This window comes from Myotis myotis, unplaced genomic scaffold (genome assembly GCF_014108235.1).
Source record: "Myotis myotis isolate mMyoMyo1 unplaced genomic scaffold, mMyoMyo1.p scaffold_m19_p_8, whole genome shotgun sequence".
In the NCBI taxonomy this organism is placed as follows: Eukaryota; Metazoa; Chordata; class Mammalia; order Chiroptera; family Vespertilionidae; genus Myotis; species Myotis myotis.
Window position 1 is genome coordinate 40,039,875 of NW_023416390.1, and position 18,465 is coordinate 40,058,339.

The 18,465-nt window shown below is 38.2% G+C and overlaps 1 protein-coding gene across 5 annotated transcripts in view; it reads left to right on the forward strand.

Moving 5' to 3' along the window:
* The window catches only part of ZNF385B (zinc finger protein 385B), a 365,265-nt gene that overhangs the window by 266,788 nt on the left and 80,012 nt on the right, over nt 1-18,465 (forward strand). For all 5 annotated transcript variants that reach the window (XM_036320795.1, XM_036320791.1, XM_036320792.1 and 2 more), the window contains one exon: nt 17,233-17,375. In XM_036320795.1, the coding sequence (XP_036176688.1) occupies nt 17,233-17,375 (143 nt within the window). The remainder of the gene's footprint in view (nt 1-17,232; nt 17,376-18,465) is intronic.

The following is an 18,465-nucleotide window of genomic DNA, read 5'->3' on the forward strand; positions in this document are numbered from 1 at the left end:
TCTGAGTAAGGCACTAGGCAAACAGCAATAAATCAAGCCTGGTCTCTAACCCAGAGGAGCTTAACCATTTGTACGCCATAAGCATCTATAGACGCGAGCTGCAGACCTTTTTCAATTAAATTCAATATACTGTGGCAGTTAACTGGTTAAAACTTCTTGGGGGTGGGGAGTTAGAGCCACATACCCAAATAGAATGTCCCAAGTACCATAAATTAAATGCATTGTGGGTTCAGAGGAGAACAAGATACTTCTGATGGAAATGGAAAGACTTCCTGGGAGAGATGACATTTAAAGTGCCACTTGAAAATGGAGAGAATTTGAAAGGGGACAGAAAGGAAGGGCATCCTGGGAAGCATGCACAAAGTGATAGAATTAAGAAAATGTGTATGTGCAAGAACCTGCCAGTGCTTCATACAGTGAACAGGTCTGCAAGGCACTGCCTAAGGAGCCCAAGACAGAAAAGTAAGATTTGGTCCTTGTCCTTAAGGGATAATTCAGTTTAGCATGTTTTAGAAAGTGTGAGCAAGAAAATAGTTTTCAGTTAAGTTTGAGGAGGGTGATAGTGAAATAAGGTGTTAGAAGTGTAGTCTATGGTGATGGCTTTGGTGATAGTGATAGCAATATTTATTATTTTCTAAATCTTTCAATGTTCTCTGCATTTTAGTTAGAATTTAAATGTATTCATTCCTTCAGGTCTCCTCGTTAGATATGGTTACTGTTTTATTCCTACCTGTCAGCTGAGAAAACTGGGGCTTAACAAGTCAATTCATTTAATGTTGTCCAGATGGTAAGTAGCGGAGTGGGGATCTGAACAGGTGTATTGGATTTCAGAATCTATAAGTCACTAAGGGAAGTCATCGGAGACATTTGAGTAGGAAAATGATTGAGTCAAGATATTTTTATTAAGAATTCATTTGACTACAGGTGGGAATACAGTGATTTAAGGATAATGCTAGTGAACAGCTAATGAAAACCTAAATAAAGGAAATGGCAATGGGTATGAAAAGGGGAAGGAGGTGAACGATGTCATAAAGATAACTAACTTGATTCAGGGACAAGGAAGAGGGAGAAGTCAAATACTGCTTCAAGATTTAGAGTCTGTGTAACTGGGAGAATCCTGGTTCCAGGCAGTGGAAAAAGGACCACAGGGGAGGAATGTCTCTTGGGGCTGGGATGACTAATGTAATTTTGTATAAATTGAAGTGTAGGTGCTAATGGGATGGATACATGTGGGCTGGGTACAGCAGGTGGTTGGAAATACAAAAGTTGAACTTGGAAAAGAGGTAATTTACATATGGAATCATATTCTACCAATGGTTTCAAGGTCAAGAAGGATTGATAACGAACTTCAAAACTATAGTACTGTTAGGCTGGAGAAATCAGAAGCCAGGTCACTGGATTTATTAAGTGAAATGATAGTAAAAAGTGAAAAAGAAAGTATAGCCTATTTTAAAAGGAATTAAAAGGTAAGGGAAAAAAGAGAGTTGTTGGCAGACAAAGAAGCTAACAGGAATGAGATGTCTTCTTTGTTTTCCTTCAAAATGGAATGATTGAAGAAAGATGATGACTGATGGAGTAAAATCTTAGAATTGTTGGGCCTTGTGATGAGTTTGACAAATGGGGGATGTCTAGTGCCTCTTTCCAATTCATCCAGACCTTTTCCATTTTTTTGAGGACCACTTACATGGCACTGCTCTGCTCAGCCTTATCTCTCCTGTAGTTCTCCCCATAGAGGCTAAATGTCCCTTACCCCATTCTCCTACTTCTCTTAGTATATACATGACAGTAGACCAGTGGTTCTCAAACACCAGTGTGCTTCAAGCCACCTAGAGGGCTTGTTAAAACATAGATTGTTGGGTTCTACCCGTAGAGTTTGTGATTCTGCAGGTTTGGGATGGAATTTTGCTGCTGGTCTGGGGACCACACTTTCATACAATTGAACTAAGCTAAGCCTCTATGAAAGGTATAAATAAAGGGTTTGGGGGTTTAAGAATGGACTAGTGTGCCAGACCTGAAAATGTTCTAGAAAAAATACTCTGAAAAGAAAAAAAAAAGGAATGTTTTGCCTAGCTCCATGAAAGAAAAATACCTCAAAGGAAGCATCAACATAATCCCTACTGAACGAAGAGTTTTCTTAAAAGAGTACTATCATAGTTATAGATTTTTAAAAAATAAAATAAAAAATTGAGACCCACAGCAGTGACTATGATTTTATTTTAATCATGAAGAACTAAATAAATATTAGGTGAGTAAGAAGTGCACAATTGTTATTTTGGGGGAAATTAAGTATAGCGCTAACATGCTATGTCCCATTTAGAATGCTATTTTGTTATAACAACTGCGATCATTGGCCCTGGAGATATGCCCCTTTTTCTAAGAGCTGGTTTTATAATTACCATTTTGATTGCTGCATCTAATTATTCCCTTAGGTTTACCTGTCCCTGATAGTTACCGTGCATATCTGACATAAACAGATATACCAAATTGCTGAATTTGTGTGGGTGTAATTAATTCTGTACGTCACTAAAGTGTTGGCTGTGGTTAGCAAATGTGCTAAGTTGCACAAAGGTGTAAAATTCTTCCTGACATTTGCAAACATCAGTCATTTCAAGTTTTTTTTTTTATTTAGTCAGATGCCCGCTAAGTTAACTCATCAGTATCAATGACAGTAAGCTTAGCATAAGCAAAACAGTCAGTCATAGCCCCTGGGTGTAACATGGATATATCAGAAGCCCTATTCTGATCACGTGGTCAGATGTCACTAAGCTGGAGACTGAAATTATGTAGTTACATATATAAGTAAATGGTGTATCATTTAGTTCCAAGCCTGCACAATTGCTACTTTCATCATGATTATTCCCTATATAACTGAAATCAGGTTTTTTAATTGAAATGCAGAGACATCCCCATTAATCAAATTATCAAATTAAACATCCCATTATCTGCTTTTTGAAATATGCTGTGAATCTTTACTTAAAACCTAAAAATCCACAGGAAAGGAAACAAATTCTTCATGCCTAACAGTATGCAAATTATTCTGCATTAACAATACAAATAAAGTCCATAGTTTGAGAACACATTTCTTTTTGAATTAAAAACCATTTTAAGATAAAGATTTAGTTGCCTGCCTAGAAAAGAAAAAAAATCCCCTAAATGATACCAAAAAAATCCAAATTGTTAAAATATATAAATATTTTTGAGAGAGTTGAATGGCTTTTCTGGGAAAGAGAAGTGGGTGTTAGCTAGATTTCATTCTTACTCTGGCAAAGTGGTAGTTTCTGGGAGATAATCAGAAAAATTACCTGAAAGAGACTTGCCAGTCTTTTAGGATATATTTGGTTCAGAGTTGTCGGGCCCTAGTCTGCCCTCTCCCTGGAATCAAGTTGCAAACACCATCCTCAATAGTAATTAGAGCTAAGCGGCAATTAGAGGACCTATGATTTGTTCAGATGCACTGCCTGTCGCTGTTTCCTAGCACCACATTTCACAGGAGCACCAGGTTGAAATCATGGAATTATTTAGCTCTCAATGTAATACCTCATAAAGTACTCAAATGCAGAAGTGACCACGGACATACCTTAAAAATGAAGGTAAGCTTTGCAAATTGATTAGCATTTACACCTCAGGGAACTTTTTCATGACAAAATTGTAAAACAATTAAAATCAATTTCAGAAGAAGAAGAAGAAATATCAGAATTAGAGCAAACAGAATTTGCTAATTTCACAACTTCCTTGCCCAATATCATCTTGGTTTTCCAAACTTGTTTTTACTCAGATTGTATTATTGGGTCACTTTGCTGAATATAATGAAGATGCGACTGCTTTCCCACATTTCCTCTGTCTTTATGAACTACTGTGGTTTCGTTTTCTTTTGAAGATTGTCTCTGAATAACTACTAGGTAAAAATGAGGTTCACGTTTAATCCAAGTACTTAGAACCCTCCCTCTCTTTTCTCCTCTCTTCAGGAAGTATAATTAAAGTGATGAATGTGCGTGTTCAAGAATGGACATTCAGACTGACAGAATAGTGGCTGGTAGCCTATAATAACATTGAGTGACGTGGGCTGTTTGCACTCCTGTCACGTGATTTTTATGATAGGCAAGTTTCAAGTTTTTAAGCTTCCATCTAGTTCAAGTCAAAACTCAATGACTTCATGTTTATTTAGACCCTTGGGCATAGAAATCTCTCTGGAAACCAGGTAAGTTTAACTCCTCAAGAGGGAGTATTGTCTGTTATGCAGATAGACGTATTTTGTTTGTATGCAATAGGTACTTATGAAATTCTAGTTTCTATTTTTATATTATCACTTTAGTTTTCTCCTAGCTAAAATATCCTTTTTCTTTCAGTTTTGCCATTTTTTAAACATGACTAGATATTACTGTTAGGAAAGAGCTTAGAAACTCTTGGCACTAGGAAGATGTTTTTATCTCGTAGTCCCTAGTGGGATTTCAGGTGGTTTGGAAAAGATTGAAAGAGCATCAGCTTCTTTTATTCTACTCATTGGTGGATTAGAAGGGTAAACACAGAGGGTTCCGTGTATTCTGGCAAATAATGAATAGATGAAAGCCCATGCAAGGTCCTAGAGAATGTGATGCGGGAACTCTTAGCAGACACTGTTGCTCAGTGTGGTTACCATTCGAATTTTTGTATGTTTGCTTAGTCATGGAATTGTATTTTCTTTATTAGAAAAACATGGGGTGATAGTAAGCCATGTAATAGTTTAGAAGTGGACTTAATATATGGAAAAGTACCTGTGCTCCCCAATGAAAAGTTATAGTATTTTTTCTCTTTTTAAAAAATAATTCTTTATTATTGGAATTAATACATATGTCCCCTTTTGTCCCCCAATGACTCCCTCCAGTCCTCCCCCACTCCCCACTCCCACTCCCACCCCAGCCCCAGGCCCTCACCACCCCTTTGTCTGTGGCCATGAGCCATGCATATATGCATACAACGTCCTTGGTTGATTACTTCCCACCCATCCACCCTCCCCTATTTATACAACTCAGGTCAGTGATAACAAATTTCTATAAAAATATACCATTACATTCTATGGTGGATTTAAATGTTTGAAACTGCCGTGACTACTTGAGACATTACCAGAGATATGGCCTTAACTGTTTTCTCTTGTCACAGGGACAAACTTATTCTGATATTATCAAAATCGTACTATTAATCTTTTGATTTATAGATTCAAATATTGAAAACAAAATTAATATAATACAGCTTTCAAAGCAAGGTAAATGACCAATTTTGAGTGCTTTCTAGTTCACTGCCAGTATTATGGCGAGAGAGACAGAGACCAAGACAAAAAGTTGAAACAGACAGACAGGCAAACACACAAAAAGAGATAAAAAAGACGGAGATAGAATTGCCACAGACTGGAGAGAGATGAGAGAGGCCAAAAAGGCAGACAGGTGAGATGGAGAACTCCTGAGACGGGTGTAGGACAGAGACAGAGAAAGGGAGTGTTAAAAAAATACACAGTCACAAGTCGATCAACGTTTGGAAATAGAGATTGTACAATTTTGGAAATTTGGATACTCTTTTTGGACTGTAAGTGGAAATACACTTTGTCAAATTATATACATTGAGTACAAGGTCCTTTCTTATGAATTGTTTATTCTCCATTTGTGTCCTTTAAAACAAAGAGCTTAAAAGGCTGTTTGAAGTTCAAAAGAGACCAAGAGTCAAAATAAATGTTTGTCTAGAAAATGTTTCCATTCCTTTGTTGCCTTATAAAGCAAATCACTGAAAAGGAAAGTGATGGGTACTATGATTAAATTCTCTATTTTCCATGTGGCTCCTTATTAAAATACCATTGTCTTTGATGTTTGGGGATCATTGGGCGAGTGAGGGGTCATTTTGGAAGCCCAAAGGAAATTCCACAGAAGAAAAACTGGTACAAAGTCAGTATAATGGTACAAGGATAAACATGATACACAGGGACAGGGACAGTCATTTATGATGAATCACTTCCAATGCAGAAAATCCTTGTGCATTCTTCAGAGGGCCTTATCTGATGCTGTACTGCCTATCACTCGTGCCCCAGAAGCTGCCTGCGTGACTGAAACAAGTAACATCAATTTCTAGGCTGTCAGGACAATGGCACAATTCCAGGAAGGCAGGCCCGGGATTGGCCATTCTGTTCAATACCCACTAAAGACGCTATGGAGTACTAGCATCCCCTGGGTCACAGGACACTCTGTTTCTCAGGATAAGGGTGATATTACATTGTCTCCCAGGTGTCCCTCTGTTTGAAGGTGCTAGATGTCCTGCTTCACTGGATTGTTCCTGCTCATATAGTTTTTGTTCGGCAATCCTTCATTCTATACAGATTTCTCACACACACACACACACACACACACACACACACACACACACACACACACACAGAGAGATAAAAGGGAAGGAGATTATTTTGGGAGTGATCTGTTAGGAAATTCCAAATAAGGAATCGGTGCTAATTCTAGTCCACTCTGCAAAAGTATGCCAAACTGACCACTCCCCCTTCCCTCTCCAAACCCCCCTCACCTTTCCCCCATCCTCACTCCTCTGTTTCTCCGTTACTTACACTCTCTGCTCACCCCATCCCTGGCATGGCTGGATTGGTCACCTCACACCAGTTTTCCACTGGGTTGCATGGTGGTTCTCATGCTGCTTGCACAGCAGCCCTGTTGGGTGGGTGTCGTCTCTCTGCTCCTGGGTGAAAATAGTCTCCTGACCCATGGAGGACCAAGAGTGTCCTCTTCTGTGACGGTCACCGTGATTATAATACTCCACTAGAATTTGGTGTCTATGGCATATACTTACAAAAAGAAAAAAGGGTTACAACACAATTTTTACCATTTCTATTTATTCTTGAACTAGAGGCCCGGTGCATGAAAATCATGCACTGGGGGGGGGGGGGGGGCGGCGTCCCTCAGCCTGGCCTGCACCCTCTTGCAGTCCGGGACCCCTCAAGGGATGTTCGCCTGCTGGCTTAGGCTGGGGATCGGGCCTAAGCTGGAAGTCAGACATCCCTCTCACAGTCTGGGGCTCTTGCAGTCTGGGACCCCTCGCTCCTTACTGCCCGCCTACAGTGGAGATGGGAGCTCCCGCCACTGCCACTGTGGTAGCCAGCCATGAGCCCGGCTTCTGGCTGAGCTGCGCTCCCCCTGTGGGAGCGCACTGATCACCAGGGGGCAGCTCCTGCTTTGAGTGTCTGCCCCCTGGTGGTCAGTGCATGTCATAGCAACCGATTGTGCCACTGTTCAGTCAATTTGCATATTAGGGTTTTATTATATAGGATGGTGCTTTCTATTTAGAAGTTTATTACTTTTTTAAAACATGGGCAACAGCTTTTGAATTGTTTGGTTAATATTTAAGCTAGGGAAATCTCTTTTCTCTACGAAGGTGGGAGTAAAGAGCACTGGCAGAACAAATATTAACTCTGTTTCTTTACGTTGAGCAAGCTTCTGGGGGAAAATATCTTTTTAAAAGGACCATTAAGTAAACCACTGTAACTTTTCTTTTTCCTTTTTGGTTCTTAAATGCAAATAGCCTAGACACTGAATGCAAGAAATAAAATCCTCTGAAACTAGGGAGCAAAATTTTTCATGTCCTAGAGCCAATGAGCTGACCTCCTGAGTTGCTGAATGCAGCCCCTATAGCAAAGCCCTTTGTGAGAGCTGCACAGGAGAGGCCTAAAGGCAGCCAGGGGCCTCAAAGGCCCTGCAGCTTCCATCTGCTCCAAGGAAGGTTAGTTGCCATTGCTTTAAAAAAAAAAAAAAAAGAAAGTGTCTGATGGGCTTATTTTGCTTAGTGATCTCACTTATATGTGGAGTCAAATGAACAGAATAAACTGATAAACAAAATTGGCCCAGCAAAATGGAAGCATGGAACAGAGTGATGAACTTCATAGGTAAGTGGAGGGGACAGGGTATGAGCAGAAAGAGGTTAACCAAAAAAACATATGCATATATGCATAACCCATGGACCATGGACACAGACAATAGTGTGGTGAAGGCCTGGGGAGGCTTTGGGAGGGGGTAGGAGGTGACCAATGTGGGGAGTGAGGAGTGGGATATCTAATATTTTCAACAACAAAGATAATAAAAGAAATGTGTCTTTGCAGATAGCATTTTGCTTGCAGTTTTGATAGAAGCTCAGTGTAAAAGCCACCAACAGAAATGTGAGTGTGCATCCTACTATGAGGCTATTTGAATTAGTTATATTGATCCACACAGTATGGTTAAAAGTGTAGTGGGAATATTAGAAGAATTATTTAAAGTGAGATGTCGCAGTCAATCTTCAGCCATTCTAGAATAAGGAAAGAAATGTTGCCTCTTGACCGCTGGGGCTTTTCTCTTTCATTTAATTTCTTTCTTTTATTAATCATATTACAAAAATATTAAAATTAAAATCTCATTTGAAAATAAATACTTCTAAATTTCAGACAAAATATAAATAGAGCCCAGCCAGTGTGTCTGAGTAGTTGAGTGTCGATCTATAAACCTGCAGGTTATGATTGGGTTTGATTCCCAGTCAGGGCACACGCCCAAGTTGCCAGCTGGATCCCCAGTAAGGGGTGTGCAGGAGGCGGCCAATCAACAATTCTCTCTCTTCATTGATGTTTCTACCTCCTTCTCCCTCTCTGAAATCAATATATATATCAGACCAAACACCAGTCTACTTAAATTTTTTAAAAAGATGACTATAATATATCATTCTTACATACCTTTGATCTTATAGACAAGTGTCCCTGAGCAAGAAATTCTAGGTTTGATTCTATCATGTTGCTGGTGGAAATAGGCTTCTTTCACAGAATCACAAGAAAAGCATTTTGGGGACCCACTCATAGGAAGATGAGGTGCAGTTGTAAGATTTATTGGAGTGAAAACATAGTACTGCCCCGGGTGCCCTGTGTCTCATCCATGACCCGATGACTCAGCTCTGTCTCACTATGGAGCCATAAGCCCGCACTTGTCCTCACCTCACTCGGAAGGACAAGGGCCCAGAGATGCAGAACTTCTCTGAGTCTCATTTTTCCATCTGCATGTCCTCTGCCAGGGCTGCACTTGAGCTACGGCACTTGGACCCACGCTTGGACCCACAGAGCTGCTACAAAGAGAGTGGTCTCACCAGCAGAACTTTTGTTAAGCTTTAATTATATATCCTTGGGTTTGGGAAGGAGTAAGCTCTATCCAATCTCTCTCCTGGCTTTTCCTGGGCTTGTGCTGGAGCCTCCCACTAACCAGTCTCTTTTCTGGATCTTCTGTGTTTCATGTCCCTTAGCCAATCCAATCCTTTCCCCAGGCTAGACTCCGCCCCTTTATGCCACCGTATTGCCTTCTACTGCACATGCCTTAAAGTTTTGCCTTGTCATCTGGTGTCTACTCCATATGCGCTTATCTCCCCCTGCACCATCTTGGTTTCTACTGGGCATGTGCCCAGCAGAGGAATTTCCCCTTTATTGTTTATTCCTTCCGCACATAGTCTGGGTGAGTGGACCAGTTATCCTCCAGGAATATTGGGAACCTAGTCCTTCCTCCCTACACAGGGGGGTCGGAGTGGAAGGAAGTTGTTAATCCCCTCGTCAGGGAATTGGCTAGCCCCTGGGGTGTCTGGCTGCTCTAGCTTCTTAATCTGGCTTAATGTCTGATTCCCCATTTGCTTTCCTCCTTTATTAATATTAACTAACTACCTACCCCAACAGACAGATGCCAAACTGGGTTAAGTTCTCCAAAATACACTTTTCTTACATAAAATGAAGGGTAAATTCCTAAATTATGTTCGCCTCTAAAATTTTATGAAGTATAATTCCTCTAGAAGTATTCAGTGATTTGGGAAACATAGCTGTTGCTTTTCCTAGGAAAGCCTGTATTTTTAGGAAGATTTCTTAAAAAAAATAGTCCTAGTTCTACGCTGCCATGAGGTCCCTAGCATGCTGTACGGGAGAGCAAATAGCTTCTCTGTATGTAACAGAAGGAGGCTTCAGACTTCAGAAAAGTGTCTCGATGCCACAGACAGGAATCACTGGGCACATGCAGCTCAGGACCATCTCCCTGGGTCTTTTTGCCAGAAAGTTTTGTCAGGCTGCTGTGACCTCCCACTCCACTCTCGACCTCAGACAATTTTAGTAAATCCCTGTCTGGAGATAATTTTGGCTTCTTTAAAGGCTTAGTAATTTAGAAACTAAGCACATGACATTCCCTTTTGATAAGTCAGGTGTATTAAAAACAATTTTAAAAGACTTGACAAAGCATTTGTCAGAACCTTGTTTTCTTTCTTTTTAGAGTTTCCGTTCTTGTGCAGTCATACTTAATACTATCAGGTCACAAGTGGAAAAGCTATAACAAAGCGAAATATTTTAAATTCAGTTTAAAAGAAGACAATTGGGCCTGAAGACTTTTTAAAAAAACCAACTATCTTCTTTACTTAAATTTTGAAACTTTCAGATTTTGCAATGTACCTTTAAAAAAACGATTGCAACTGATGAAGTCTGTCACATGTTTAACCAAACTATATCTGGTAATATATAGTAAATAAATCTTACCCACTTTTTTCAAGATTTAAATGTAAGAAACTCGGTGCACGGGCAAAGTATTCCGATATAAATGAATCACCACTTGGCTGTATGCATTTTGCTGCCAGCATTGGAAAAGCTATCCACTGCATCTTAGTGAAAGATTCATCATTTTGTGTACAAGCTGGCATATCACTAAACCCAAAGGACACTGTGGCTTAAAATCTATCATGATGTGGTTTCACTGCTGTTTTTACATATAGCATTTCATTTTTACTTATAAACTTGAGTGTGGTACTCAAAAGGATTTATTTTTAAATGCAGTGTTCTGCCAAGATTCTGCTGTTGGAGCTCCTTGGAGGGAACCCTTACCTATCCCAAGGGAGATGCGGGCACAAAACTGGCAATTGCTAAGATTTTGTAGATTCAGAGTTTTAGACACACATTTTTCTTTTTGACATCACTGAATTCTGTATCAGTCTTCTCTATCCACGTCTGAAATTCAGCAAGGAAGCATCAGCATTAAAGAGAACTTTTTAATTTACTCACAAATCATTCAGAATTAAAATCAAGCTGGCAGTGGAAAAAAGAACTCAGAAAACACATCCACCTTAAAACTATACAAACTTGACAGTATTTGGAGAGGTTCTTATGGGGAATTTTGCTTATATTTGTCAAAATTGTTTACTAAAAACATGACTTTTCAGAAAATTTTATTGGGGTATAACATATACAAAAGTGCACATATCATAAGTGTAAAGTTGAATGAATGTGCACAAACATACATGCCTGTGCAACTGGCACTAAGATAAGTAGAAGAAGATTCCCATCACCATAGAAGCCCCTCCAGTCACTCCACCTCCACCCCATCTCATTCTTCCTGCAAGGACAGCTACAGTCCTCACAACATGGACTCATTCTGCCTGATTTTGTACTCTCCATAAATGGTATCACACAGCATGTTGATATGCTTCTTTAGGTCTTTCTCTCAACATTACATTTGCAGGGTCTGTTTGTTGTTGCATGTACTTATACAGGGTGTGGCAAAAATACGTTCACAGTTGTGAGTATGCAGAACAGAGTTTATTCTTGTATTATCATTTGTTAATTACTAGAGGTACAAAGCACGAAATTCGTGCAAGAGTAGACCTTCCTTCCTCCGGCTGCTGGCACCAGCTTCCCTCTGGCACCGGGGGCCCAGGCTTACTTCCCTCCTGCCTCCGGCAGGTACCCCAGACTCAGGCTGGCTTCCCTACAGCGCTGGCTTCGTCCAGAAGGACGTCCGGCCTAATGAGCATATTACCCTTTTATTATTATAGATTATATTTTCAATACAAAGAACTATAAACCTACTTTTGTCCCACCCTGTATATCATTTTTTCTCATTGCTATATTTCCTTATGTGACTGTTTTATTGTGTGACAATACAAAAAACATTTATGTATTATTTTACTGTTGATGTGTTACTTGACTAATTTCCAGTTTGGGGCTATTGAAAATAGTACTGCTATTGAACATTCAAGTGTATAACATTTCTATTAGGTATATACTTAGAAGTGAAATTGTTGTCAGGTTATGTATAGATTCAGATTTAGTAGATATTGTGGAATAGCTTTTAAAAATGGTAACAGTACTTTAGATAAGAATTCTTGCCAACATTTGATAATCTGTCTTTCTTCATTGTTGCCATTCTTGTGGCATGTAATGTTATCTCATTGTAATTTTAATTCATATATTCCTAATGACTAATTAAGTTAAACATGTTTTTGTATGTTTACAGGCCATTTTAGTACCTACTTTTGTGAAATATCCATTCAAGCCTTTTGCCCAATTTTCCTATTATATTGCCATTTTCTTATTGACTTGAAGGATTTCTTTATTCTAGATTCAAGCCCTTTGTATATATAATAAATACCATCTCCCACTCTGTGGATGGCCTTTCCATTCCCTTGATAGTATTTTATTCTTACAATTTTATTCTTAATAATAGAGTATGCTTACTAATTTTTATTAGCATCCTTTGTTTCCTATTTAAGAAATCTTTGCCTACTTCAAAGTCACAAAGATGTTCTGATGGATGAGGTTGGACTTAACTACTTTGTGCTTCAGTTTTTCAGTAAAAATTAGGCTAATAATAGTACCTTGTTTAATGCTTTATTGTGAGTATATATGTATATATACTTATATATAATTATATATACACTTATATGTGTGCATGCATATATACAGTTATGTAACATGTTGAGGATAGTATAAATGTACACATATGTAATATGCTTAAGGTAGTGCTGGCACATAGTATACACTTTGAAAATATTATTGTCTGGCCTTTTCAGAAGCAAAACCCTTTATCAGTCACATCCCTATCACATAATCCCCTCCTACTTGCCATGTTTTATGGTTTCTTGGTGAATTTGTTTTCCTCACATGCAGACTGAAAAAATAATAGAAATAATGAGAGAAGGGGTGAAGGAGATGATGGTTGGAGATTTTACTGATAAGAGGGAAAGTTACGTAGTATAAGGGGCAACAAAGCTGGGAAAGCAATAAAAAGAGAAAACTGGTAGAAAATCTGAAATGCCACTTATTTACTTTCTTTAAAGAAATCTTTGGTAGTCCGATAATTGACATCATATCTGACTAATAGATATTTATATATTAAGTTTTTTTATTTCAGTAGTCACTGATGCAGACATATATAATTATGGTATAAGAAGAAACTACTTCTGCAGAATATAGAATATATACATATTTGATCTGAATCTATAAATGCTTCTCCACATAGACTTTCTGTGATTTTGGCATACTCTCCTTTCTAAGAATGAGGTGTGTTTTTCGTTTGTGTTACGGCATAGAAAGAAGAGCCACTAGGAATCCTCACAGCTATAATCTAAATAGGCCTTCAGAATTATATTTCTAAAAGTCAAAGACTAAGTCAATAATTTCAAGTGTCACCTTGTCCTCAAATAAGGTTTTATTGTGATGGATTGTGACATAATCTGTTGATACAATAAGGCGCCTATTATGTTACAGAGACAGTTGGCTGAAATAATAGTTTTCTTTATGATCATAGCAATGAATTGTCTTTCAGATATTATTGATTTCCTAGCTATGATGACTACAACTTGGATTTCACCATCAAAATAAAATTTATGAGGGAGAGGGTTAATTACATTCTTATGGGAGACTATAAGGACATCTGTCATTTCCATGTTAGATGTTTGATGTATGCATGCCTGTATATTGTATTTAATTTTCATACAGGGAGTTTGATATAAATGTATATACATCAACTAGTATAAAAAGCCTTATTATCAAATAAGGTGGAGCCCTATTATTACTTGATTCAGTATGATATATATATATATATATGCGATTATATCCTATGCATTCAGACTGAGCTACATAGAGGAGGTGTCTCATATATTGCCAAATAGTTTAAACAACAAAGGTTCGTCCTCTTTCATGAGAATAACGATGTAAAGGGTACATTACACCAGCCTTTGTGTTGAAATACCTGCTCATTTTATTTTCAACTTTTTTTCCCCCTCAGTGAGTCTGAGTTTTACAGAAATTAAGCATTTTCTTGTGGGGTGCAATGCATTTTGGCCAAATTTCTTCTTGTATTTCCCAATGACTTTTGGGTATCTCAACGTGAAGAGAAATGTTTCCCAAAAGTAGCTGCAGCAGCAAAATCTGGAATAAGGTGACACAGTGTTGAAAAACTGCAGAAAATGCACTCTGTCCCATTCATTTCCCATTTGCAAAAACTTGCTTTGAAGCAATCAACCTTGGTGAGACAATATTAAAAGCAGGTTTTAAAAGTAAAAACAGCAAGGTTAAGGTGAGGGAATTGATGAAAACATAGTTTATATTTATTCAGAAGTACTTTAAAACAATCTGTGTTTAACATGGCAAATTGTCTGTCATTAAAATGCTAATGAAATGGTAAACAGCTGCTAAGTTTTTTATGCTAATGAAGGGTGGCAGTTTAGTAGCTCTCAAGCCTTGAGTTTATTAGCATAGAAATTTGATTGGATAAGGGGATCATTGTACATTCTGACCTTTGTTGATGGAGCAATCTGTTTGTCAAGTTCCATGTTCCGTTCTGTTTGATTTTAGTTTGTTAGTACTCTTGCCAGGCCCTCAGGGGCCTTGTATTACATAGTTGTTATCCAGCCACCATCATGAGCTTAGAATTTTCTTTTGTGGGGGGGAGACCTACCATGGCAAAATAATTATACATTTGTTCATGAGGCAGCTTTAAATAGAATAATTCTGTAAAATGATTATACTTTAGACTTTAACAACAATAATAATTGTAAATTGTAAAAGGCTGTTGATCTAATAAATCTGTTTTTAACTTAGCTAAGATTTTGCAGCAAAGCTTTTAAAATAAATATTTTAATAAGTGCCTTTGCAACATTTGACATATTATAATCGTCTTGTATCTACAAGTTCTGAAAGTTAGCAATGAATATAATGTTATCTACATAGAAGAATAAGTATAATTAAATACAGGTGGCTTATGTGGGTGCCAGGCTGAGATCAGAGTACTTACTTTGGCATCAGGAAAACAACCATTACTGTTTGATCTATACTTTTGGCTGATTCTCTTTTTTTTTTCCTAATGGTTGGGGTTAACCTGAATGAAGACTTGTCATTACAGATAAATGCTTCAGGTGCCTTTCTCTTTTTTTCTGTTTTTAGGTTCAATGTAAATGAGGTATGACAGTCTATCAAACACCATTGCCAATAATGTTCTGGGATGATTCAAAATATGATGCAGAGTTTATTAAGGAAATTCATTACCAAAAATATCATTGAAATAGGAATTTTAATTATTTTGGGACACTGTATAAGAACATTGGTGGAAATTTTAATAGTTGGGAGCATTTTCCCATACTGTTCATTTCTTCTTGAAGTAAGAAGGGGATTATATGCATATAATAATTTGGGGTCCAATATATGCATACAGGAGAAATTGGAATCCTTCCAGGGGTGGGGAACATTTTTCTGCCAAGGGCCATTTGGATATTTATAATATCATTTGTGGGCCATACAAAATTATCAATTGAAAAATAGCCTGCTATATATGGTCAAACACTTAATTAACTCACCCCTGATGCCTTGGCAGGGCCAGACCAAATGATTTCACAGGCCTTATATGGCCCGTGGGCTAGAGGTTCCCCACCCCTGTATACACGGCTGGTGGTAACATAAAATAGTCCAGCTGTTTTGGAAAATAGTCTGGAAGTTCTCAAAAGGTTAAACCACGTGGTTACCATATGATCTAACAATCCCCAATTCCACTTTTAGGTAAATACCTAAAGAACTAAAAACATACGTACATATGAAAACTTAGGAACAAGTGTTCATAGCAGTTTTATTAAAAGAATAGCTAAAAAGTAGAAACAACCCAAATGCCCATCAACTGATGAATGAATAAGCAAAAGGTGGTACATCTACAGTGGAATATTAGCAAGCCTTAAAAAGGAATGAAATTCAGATATATAAGACAACATGGAAGAACTTTGAACACATTATGCCAAGTGAAAGAAGACAGTCACAAAAGACCTCATACTGTATGATGTCATTTACATCAAATGCCCAGAATAGACAAATCTATAGAGGCAGAAAGTAGATTAGTGGCTGCCAGGAACTGGGGGTGTTGGGAGGAAATGGGGAGTGACTGCTAATGGGTATAGAGTTTCTTTTAGGAATTATGAAATGTTCTAAAATTGTGGTGATGGTTGCAGAACTCTGAACATGCTAAATAAACCATTGAATTATACACTTGAAGAGGCTGAATTGTCTGGTATGTGAAATAGATCTCAAAAAAACTGTTACATATTTTTTAAAGGCATGCAGTGCCAGAGCCTGTCTGGCAGAGCACCGCCTGCACCAGCAGTAGCTTACCTGCAGTATGTGGAGGCCACCAGGTAAAGAAGAATGCTTGCTACTGGAGAGGAGTGCTTTAAATCTCCTACACATGGGTTAGGCCATATATCTAAAAAGGTCATAGCTAATATCATTGTTAAAAGGGATAGTTGCTAAAATAATACAAGGTTCATTAGAAACAAAAGTTGAAGATAAAAATTTGAGTTCCTGTCCCAACTCCTCTCTGTGGGACAGACGCAGGTTGTAATAACCCCTTTAACCCCTCACTACCCATTTCCCACAAAGTAAGGGCAATTTTCAGTTTGTTTTTCTAGAGAACAAATTGTTTGCATCATAACTTTCTTAGGAGCAGACAGTAACTCTAAGAATCCAATATTCCTTCTCCTTGTAAAAACCCTATAATTATCTCTGATTTGCATAAAACATGCCCACTAGTCACCCAATAACTGTATAGTGAAGAGCATCTGGCTTCAAGAGGCTCCTCCCGCTTCTCCTACATTTTTGGCTAATCAGAGACAATGGTTAGACAACAGGATGATCTCATCCTGCCCCACCTGCCAGCAGGATCAGTGTCCTGTTTATCTCAGGGGAGACTGAGCAGCCTGGGCTCTCGCCATAGGGAAGCATTTTGCATCACTCTCTTAGACAATGAGCAAGAAGACCCATTTTAACTGTATTTCCTCCTCTTGTGCCATTTTCTTACTTCTAGAGTAACGTTCTTGCTTGCAGGTTGCAGCTCAGCGGTCTTATTTTTGCACCCTAGGTTGGAGAAGGAGATGGATGTGAGCTAAAGATTGAATTTATTTTTGTTTTGTTCTTGGCAGGCAGTACATGCCACACTACTACCCTTCCTGCTCTTGTGCGCACACCTACTCTGATGATGCAGCCTTCACTGGATATCAAACCATTTATGTCTTTTCCAGTGGACAGTAGTTCTGCTGTTGGACTCTTTCCAAATTTTAACACAGTGAGTAAATGCATTTTTATTATGTGTCGTCCTCTATTTCTTTTGTGAATAGGCAATTGGTATGGCCTGTTTCTAAAGTTTGTAATTTTAGACCATATATTGGTTATACTGTTCAGCTGTATTATAGAAGATAAATGTGTCACCCATGGGAATTAATCCAGATAATAGCTAGCATATTTATTTTACAAGTATTTCCACAGACAGATTTTCACATGTTGCTTTGAACAATTTTGATAAACTTTTCAGTGGTGTGAGAATCCATATTATTTCTGGGATGCTGTTCACATGCTCAAGAACACAATTTAGAGCTATGAGCCACATTGATTTTTCCCTTCTACTATAAAGAAAAAAAACGTGTATGCTTTATCTCCCTGGGTATATTTTTATTTGGGAGATATTTTAGATAAGCACTCTTACACAAACAGAATTTTTATTTGGAGCCTTTTGTGGATTATGAGAATCTGACTCTATTAGTAAAAAGAAAAATTCATTTAAATCTGCATATGCGTTGTCTGGATGACACCTTAACATCCCATTTAAAATGTAAGATAGCCCGGCTGGCATGGCTCAGTGGTTGAGCGGACCTGTGAACCAGGAGGTCACAGTTTGATTCCTGGTCAGGGCACTTGCCCTGGTTGTGGACTCAACCCCCAATGTGGGGCATGCAAGAGGCAACCAATCAATGATTCTCTCTCATCATTGATGTTTCTCTCTCTCTTTCCCTCTCCCTTCCTCTCTGAAATCAATAAAAATATATTAAAAATAAAATGTATGATAAATATTAGAGGATTATCTGTTATTACCAATGTTCTTTATTCAGGTCAGCTGACCTTCAATCTGAATAAAAGACATTTTGCAGGTTAGAGAAGTACAGCATTCTTCTGTACTTCTGCCAACAATAGAATTCAGCATAAAATCAGTCCATAATCAGATTACAAATGTATAGTAAGAGAAAAGACTAAAACCAGTTGAGGTGATTGCATGAGTTATGTCTGGTTTGTCAATAAATACAGTCAGTTGGGCATGATGGTTGACATAAAGAATACAGCATTATAGAAGCTGCTGTAATCAAGAAAAAGAATTACATTAT